This window comes from Sinocyclocheilus rhinocerous, unplaced genomic scaffold (assembly GCF_001515625.1).
Source record: "Sinocyclocheilus rhinocerous isolate Xijiao unplaced genomic scaffold, SAMN03320098_v1.1 scaffold1238, whole genome shotgun sequence".
In the NCBI taxonomy this organism is placed as follows: Eukaryota; Metazoa; Chordata; class Actinopteri; order Cypriniformes; family Cyprinidae; genus Sinocyclocheilus; species Sinocyclocheilus rhinocerous.
In genome coordinates, this window is record NW_015662954.1 from 280,245 (window position 1) to 289,176 (window position 8,932).

The window sequence follows — 8,932 nt, forward strand, 5'->3', positions numbered from 1 at the left end:
AATAAATTCTAATAATTATTAATTATCTAAATATAAATCATGAATCATTATTATTTTATATTATTATTATTATTATTATTTGTATATTACATTAATATAAAGACTATAAATTGTATTAAATAATGTTATCTAATGAATAGATCCAAATGCGTTTTATAGATTGGTTCAGTTTTATAATTTTTTCTATTTGAAATTATTATTATTTTTTTATTTATAATTAGATAGATAGATAGATAGATAGATAGATAGATAGATTATTATTATTATTCATTGTTAATTATTTGAATAATTGTAATAATGTTTTATTAATATGTAATAATAATGATTTATGAAATCTAAATCTAAATTACTTTGATTAAAATGTTCAATTCATGTATTATTATTTTTATATGATTATTTTTATTGTCTATATTAATATATAGTCTGTAAATTTGTATTAAATAATATTTTCAAATAGATCAAAATTTCATTTTTTTAAATAATAATAGTAATAATAATTATTATTATTATTCATTCATATGAACAAATTATAATAATGATTAATTATTGAAATATAAATGAGTCATGAATCACGTATTAGCCTATTGTTTTTATATATTAGATTAATATAAAGACTGTACATTTGTATTAAGTAATGCTATCGAATAGATCAAATTCTGAATATTAATAATTAACATAAAAATAAATAATGTTACTGATGTTGTTTTTCTGAAGTATTTCTCCTACAGGGTGTCTATTAGGATGATACCACACAAACGTGGTTTTGATACAATAATTATTTTTTATTAAAAATATTTAAAAAATATTTTTCCCTTACTTATATTTAGCACAACATTTAAATACATAAATATGCACACAACCTGTGACAACTTGCCCCAATGTGACATTTAAAAAATACATTTGTCTTCATTATATAGTTGATATAAGAAAGATGACAAATACTCATCTACTACATGCATATCACTACGTCCACGTCTGGTTTGTTGGTGTGTGAAATGAAATCAACTTCTAAAGAGAGGTCAGTAGTTTGAAGCTGTCTGATATCGGAGCTGCTCTCTAATACAGTTGGGCTTGACCTTGGAATGGGACTTGCGTTTGAAACCCCTATCAATCGTGCACTGGCCGGCCCATGCGCCCTCAGGCTACAAGCAGAGGCATGATGGGATTGTGGAGGATGTATAGGCTCATATGTGTTCGGACTGTTGAACACGGCTCTGAGAGGAAGGACAGAATACATTCTAGCTCACCGTTGAATTAAAAACGCATTTGAACATGCCACTACATGCAGAAGATGCAGAGACCATTGACTTTTAGTTCTCTAATGCTGTTTGCATGTACACACAGTATGTTTCACATAAACACATGTACATTTGCAGAGGTGCACAGCCTGGAAATGATAATAATAATAATAATAATTACATTTCTTCTTAGTCTGCGAATCGCATTTAGTTCCTTCAGCATGTCTGGATACTGAACTGATAGAGCCATAGTCATAAAACAAAAGAAGGTTGGAGGAAAAAAACAGATGAATTGGATTTAGATTATCTGTACATTTGAAATCATTTTAGTATTATTTATTTACTTTATTATTCTATAGTTTTGAATAAGCTTTAATAGTTTTTTTTTGTTTTGTTTTAATTTTAGTTTAATTTTTTAGTTTATTTATTTATACGTAAATACTACTGTTTAGGTTTAATTTATATTTATTTCATTTTCAGTTTCAGTTTGTATTTACTTCCAGTTAGTCATTTTAGTACTTCAACTTAAACTTACGACAATATTTCTAATTTTAGTTTACTTTGTTTTTCATCTAATATTTATATATTATTTTGTATTTTTAAGTATTATTTATATACTATTGTATTATTACAATATAGTTTTTATTTATATTGTAAATAAGTATTTATTTTTATATTTTCAGTTTTCATTTTAATTCTAGCTTAATTTTTTATCATTTAATTTTGTATTAATTAATTTATTCTTAAATACTACTATTTACGTTTATATATTTTTATTTCAGTTTTAGTTTTTACATATATTTAATTAATTTCCACTTTTACTTATTACTTCCAGTTATTTGTATTTTTCATTTTAATTTTAGTTGAATTCTTAATTATTTAATATTGTTATGTTTTTCTCATAATTTGTATGAATTAAATTTTTGATTTTTTAATAGTAGTATTTTGTTTTTTTTAAGAAGTTACTAATTTTAGTGATTCAACCTAAACTTATTTCAGTTAGTTGCCAAGACAACATTTCTAGTTTTAGTTTACTATGTTTTTCATAAAATATTTTTGTATTATTTTTATTTTTTAGCATCATTTTTATACTATTTTATTATACTATAGTTTTTTTATTTATATTGTAAATAAGTATATGTTTTTTTATATTTTCAGTTTTCACTTCAATTTTAGTTTAATTGTAATCATTTAATTTTATGCATTTTTTATTTGAATTAATTCTTTTTAAATACTCTTATTTAGATTTTCTATATTTTTATTTCACTTTTAGTTCAGTTTTAGTTTTTAGTTTTTTTTTATTATTTATTTCCACTAACTTAATTTTTTACAATTTTAGTTGAATTCTTAGTCATTAAATTTTGTTATGTATTTTTTCTCATTATTTTTAAGAATTAAACGTTTTTTTTAATACTGCTATTTTTTCAGTTTTAGTTTTTATTTATTTCAAGTTAGTAATTTTAGTGCTTCAGCTTATTTCAGTCAGTTAGCAAGACAATATTTCTTATTTTTGTTTAGTTTGTTTTTATTTCATTGTCTATTGTGATCGCTTTCAAAGTATGCGTCACCCTTAAGTGAAATTCCCAATTGCTTGGATTCCTATTGAAATGACTGGATTTTGCCTATATAATTTCACATAGCAGTGGTAAATGTGAGCAGCAGATGGTTATATCTAAAAATGTTCTTGAAAATCACTGACAAGAAAGACATATCCACATGTTTGTGAAGTAACAGTATATTAGATTTATTTTATATTTACTTTGCTGTTTAATCTTTTAAAATGGTGAGTGCTTTCCAAAAAATCTATTACAGGCAGCCAACTGAGAAGAAACACCAGCTGAAAAATATGAGATTGGACAGTTTCTTGAAAAGAGAAGCAGCCCAGGCCAGAGTAACAACCCAGTCAGCTTTGACAAACCCTGCTGAGACAGAATCCATTTGAGAGGGCAGACATATAGACGGTGATTTTTTTTTTTTTAAGTTTGGAAACTTAGTTGTTGAGTTGAGTTTTTTGTCCTTGACAGCTTGTGGTCACAGATCTGCTTTTATTATATGGAAAAGAGCAGCATGAACATTCTTCAAAATATCTCCTTTTGTCCTGGTTTGGAACAACATGAAGATTAATAATGATGACTTGTACATGTACTTTCTTTTAGGAGAAAGTGCAAGTCTCTCTTTTGGCTGTAACTGAACTAACTAGTCATTATCACTCTCAACAAGACATACCCAAAATATACAGAGCGTAAAATAAAATCCCGGTTTCTACTGAAAACGCTGGGATGTGATCACATGACTGTGACGGCATCTTACAAAAGAACAGACAGGAAAACGGGTTTGTGGGTAAAAAAAAAGAATAGAAATTGTGAAGGATGACAGCACTGAAAGAGATTTAGACAGGAACTGAATATGGAAATTATTATGCATAAATACCATATATACTATATACAGGCCATTCATATGTCATTCATTTCTTCATAAAAAAAGTGCAATATTGATAAGGTCACTTAAAATGTATTAAGACTCCATTGTTTTATTTATAATTTTAAAAAATAAAACATTTTCTTTTTCTGCCATTAAATAACATTGCAGGATTTTTTTTAAATGTCATTTTATTTAATTTTATTATAATTTTCTGTTAAAGATGTAGGTGTTATTCTGTGTTTTGCTTTATTTTGAGCTAATTGATTTAAAAAATAGATTGTTTTTTTTATTATTATTATTAATTTATTGTTTGTTATGGTTTAAGTTTACATTTATTCATTTGATCCTAATCAGCTTACTTAAAATTAAGATTTTTAAAATCCGATTTTTAGTAAAACCACCTTTATTCTTCCATTAAAAACATTGCATTATATTATTGCATGCAGATCAGGTTGAGGATATGCAATCTGGGACTCGGCACCGCATAATCGCATCTCTAAGCATAATGCTGGAGAAAATTCATATGCAGGCACTTCTCTCTCAATATTAAAAATGTATACTCATCCCTATAAAAAAAAAGTTATATTATCTTTCATATTTCAGATTACTAATATGAAAAATGACACAAACTGCAGTTTTTCTGCCAACATTTTTTAACATTCATCCGCAACTTTTCCAGATTAATTGCACTAGTAAACTGTCACTTTATAGATTCCTGTAAAAATGCTCAGAAGGCAGCGTGTAATAATTCATAAAGTGCTCATTAATAGTTTAGTGTCTTTGCAGGTGGGTCTGAATACAGATGCATGTCTTATCAGCAGGGTTTGTTCTTCTGTTGTTGCTGTATAATCTGGGCTGTTCATGCGGTGTGTGGGAGAGGAATTGCTAAAAGATGCACCACATGTTAGTCTTCCGGGCTTGGAGCTGGAGCTCCAGCATCAGCTTCTGCTTTTTGCATTATTCATTTAGCAGGTGCTTTTATCCAAAGTGGTTTATAAAGGAAGGATATTGAAAGCAATTCATAGAAAGGAGGCGACAGCAAAGTTACAGAAAACTACAAGTGAGCACATGGGGATATGCATGCAGGGAAATATAAATGGTGGTGAAAAAATTAATGGTGGTTCTATGTAAATTTTTAAAAAAAAATTATGTTAAATTAAATATGAATATTAAATATTATTTATACATTTCGTTTATTTATAATGGTGACAATAGTGAAACAGTAGTGTGTTTTGACATGTTTTGAATTTAATATTGTTATTATTTATTTGTTTGTTTGTTCGTTTATTTATTTATTTTTGATAGATTAGAAAAAGTTAGCTTTATTGGTTTTCATTGTTTTTTTGATAGATTTGGGTGAATTGTGTGAATTCTTATATTTGAAAAAGTGAATCAGTAGAGTTTTTATTTTATTTGTAAACTTTAATACTTTTAGTTGATTTATAATGATAGTAGTAGGGTGTAGATTTTATATTTAATTAAATATTACATTATTTTTTTATTATATTAATTTTATAAATTTTGTTTTTATAGATTTGAATGATTTTTGCAATATTATTTATACTTTATTATTATTATTATTATTATTATCATTTGCAATGATAACTCTAACACTTTTTGCTACTTTTATAGCCTATACCATTCATGACAATAGTATGGGGTATGATTTTAATTTATATTTGGTTGATGCAGATTTATTTATTTATTTATGCTTTATTTTGAGAGAATGGCTTTTAGAAAAGACTTAGTATGTGTTTTTTATTGTTAGTATAATTGTAAAATAGGCTTTTAATTGATGTTATTTATTTTTATTCTGATTCTTGATTAAAGTGAAATAGCAGTGAAATAGTTCTATATTTTGTAACATTTTATATTGTAAAAACTTTTTATATTTTATATTATACTATGCATTATTATATATTTTATTTTATTTTGATAAATTTGACTGAATTTGGTGATTTATGTGACCTTGAATGGAAAGATTAGTACTCCTATGATTAACCAACAAACTTTTTCCTAATACAAATCCAGATGTAATGTTCCAGAGAGAGAGAGGGTCTCTCTCTCTCGCGCTGGTCAAACTCAATCAGAGACACTTGCTCTGAATCAAACTGCCTGAGCACTCTGTCTCGAGTCACTTCAAGTGTTGGATCTGTGGATTTTGTGGTTTTGCAGCGCCATCTTGCGGACATTGTGACGCTGCACTCAAAATAAAGGCACTTACAGTGGTCGTTTGGCATGTGGGTCTGACGGTCAGACTGTGTGTGTGTGTGTGTGTGTGTTCGCGTCTAGAGTTTGATGGAGATCCGGTCGGATGACAGCGGGAACTGTGGTTATAACCGGAGGAATTCTCGCCACGGTGATTCTCCTGTGTATCATTGCCGTGCTCTGTTACTGTCGACTTCAGGTGAGCGCCTCACGGATATTTTCCTCTATGCATTGAATTTTGTCAGTAAATAGTTTTATTAAAAAAAAAAAACAGATTTTATAGATTTTTTTTTTGTATATAGTGACAATAGTGGAAATAGTAGGGTGTGCATATTTTTTTATTTAATATTATGCTATTATTATTATTTTATTTGTTTGTTTTTTGATAGATTTGAAAAGGCGGGTTTTTTTTTCATAGTTTTCGCTTTCCATAGATTTGGATGAATTCTTTTATAAAAAAGTGAATCGTCAGAGTTTTTATTTTATTTATAAACTTTATTACTTGTATTTTAATGGCAGCAATAGTGAAACAGTAGGATGTAGATTTTTAAATTTTAATATTTAATATTAATTTTAAATTAATGTTTGTTTTATAGATTTGAATGTTTTTTATTTATACACTTTATTACTTTGATTTTATTTATAATGGTAGCAATAGTGAAACAGTAGGGAGTGGATTTTTTATTTAATTAAATATATTTTAAATTAGTTTTTGTTTTTATAGATTTGAATGATTTTGTATTTATATGCTTTATTTAACTGTAATGATAACACTAGTCAAACAGTAGGATGCAGATTTTTAAAATATAATAAAATGTTATATATATATATATATATATATTTTTTTATAAACTTTATTACTTTTAGTTTTATTTATTATTGACGTTTATTTGGATAGGACAATTATTAGACAGGAAGTGAAGTTGGAGAGAGAGGGGGGATGGAATCGAGAAAGGTCCATGAGCTGGAACTGGAACTCGGGACGCCCAAAGCTCAATGGCGCTATATGTCGCCGCACTGCCACAAGGCTCTCGTCACCAACAATTTAATTACATTTTATATTGTTTCGATAGATTTTTACAAAAATTATTACTATTATGATAGATTAAATAAATTATATATTTCTCTGATTTTGGTGACCTTGGATGGAAAAGATAGTACTCCTGTAATTAAACAGCAACACCAATAATAATAATAATTATTATTATTATTATTATTAATTTTATATAATAATTATTATTTATTCATTCATTCATTCCTCCACTGATGTCCTATGACATTCCTATCTGTCTTACTGACTGACTGGCCTTGTTTTTCTCCTAGTATTATTGCTGTAAGAGGAATGGATCCGATCCAGATGCTGTTTGCCCACAGCCCCAGTTTGCCTGCAACGCATGCAGCACATCCAGGATGGACGGAGCCGCTTCCACCCCGCTCTCCCTGTCACCGGAGCTCACGCCCCCGCAGAGCTTCTGCCCCACCTGCTCCCCATACAGCTCTCCATTCTACATCAGCACCACGGGCGAAACACGGAACGGGGCCGAACGCACCGCTTACATGCCGTCCCTGTCTCTCACCCTTCCGTCTCTGCACAGCCGGCCGGACCTCTACTCCAACACACGTGCCATAAGCACTGATGTCTGATCAGTGACGTCCTCCGAAGACACCCTTAATGTTGTAAAAACAGAGCAAATGGGGACCAAAGGACAGCCAGTACTCAGTTTTTACATTTTATTTGTCTAGCAGTAAATTGAAGTCAATAATCCTATATAATGTTTTATAGAAACTGATACAAATTTGTTCTTCCTGAATTTATTTGACTCTAATTAACACTGAAAAATTGTATTAGTCTGTGTTTTTGTCTTGTTTGTAAATCTAAGCATATTCGGAGCTCACGCCTCCGCAGAGCTTCTGCCCCACCTGCTCCCCATACAGCTCTCCATTCTACATCAGCACCACGGGCGAAACACGGAACGGGGCCGAACGCACCGCTTACATGCCGTCCCTGTCTCTCACCCTTCCGTCTCTGCACAGCCGGCCGGACCTCTACTCCAACACACGTGCCATAAGCACTGATGTCTGATCAGTGACGTCCTCCGAAGACACCCTTAATGTTGTAAAAACAGAGCAAATGGGGACCAAAGGACAGCCAGTACTCAGTTTTTACATTTTATTTGTCTAGCAGTAAATTGAAGTCAATAATCCTATATAATGTTTTATAGAAACTGATACAAATTTGTTCTTCCTGAATTTATTTGACTCTAATTAACACTGAAAAATTGTATTAGTCTGTGTTTTTGTCTTGTTTGTAAATCTAAGCATATTTAAAACAAGGTAAACGCACTTGCGAAGCAAAGTTGTGCAAGATAAGAATGAGTTGAATGAGTTTTTTATGTTTAATATTTTCCCCCTTATTTTAGTAGACTTCACTGAACTAAAAGTTAGATTTGTGCTAAAACAAGAAAAAATCTGCCCTTTTCAAAAACTGTGGAGAACGATAACAATGAAATAAACAAATAAACAACAAATAATCAATTAAACAGTAATAATTAAGTATTCTCTGATGATAGGGTTTAACATCTTACGCTGTTTCGAAAGGTGTTTAAATGTTTTTATGGAAAACAAAACAAAAATACGGATTAAGAAAACAATTGCAGTGAAGGGCTAAAACAAGAAAAAACAATCTGCTGGTTTTCAAATAAAATAAAATAAAATAGAACAAAAACAACAATAAAATAAAAACAAACATTAAATAAACAAAATAAATATTCTTTGAAGTTTTAACATCTTATGCTACCTTAAAAGGTGTTGTCAGTGTTTTTACTGAAAAACAAGACAAAAATACTGATTGAGAAATTTTTTTGCAGTGGAGGGTAAGGGCTCCTAGTTTTCTAAGCGGCCTTCAAAAACTGTCTGGGCCTTTCTGGTATTTTAACATGTGGGCTTCCTGTAATGGGCTAATGTATGAGGGCTATCCTACACAAGAACATTTTGTTATTGTGCCACAATAAGACATTTTATTTTATTTTAATTTTTAAAACGATGTTTTTTGTTGTTGTTTTTTT

General features: G+C 29.2%; 1 protein-coding gene across 4 annotated transcripts in view; it reads left to right on the forward strand.

The window, feature by feature from the left end:
• fam163ab (family with sequence similarity 163 member Ab) overlaps nt 1-7,686 on the forward strand; it is a 13,530-nt gene extending 5,844 nt beyond the window's left edge. For 2 of the 4 annotated variants that reach the window (XM_016538756.1, XM_016538754.1), the window contains exons 2-4: nt 3,051-3,199; nt 5,952-6,066; nt 7,191-7,686. In XM_016538756.1, the coding sequence (XP_016394242.1) occupies nt 5,974-6,066; nt 7,191-7,511 (414 nt within the window). In that variant the 5' untranslated portion in view covers nt 3,051-3,199; nt 5,952-5,973 and the 3' untranslated portion in view covers nt 7,512-7,686. The remainder of the gene's footprint in view (nt 1-3,050; nt 3,200-5,951; nt 6,067-7,190) is intronic. The other 2 variants (XM_016538757.1, XM_016538755.1) reach the window with 1 other exon arrangement.
• Nucleotides 7,687-8,932: the final 1,246 nt, after the last annotated feature.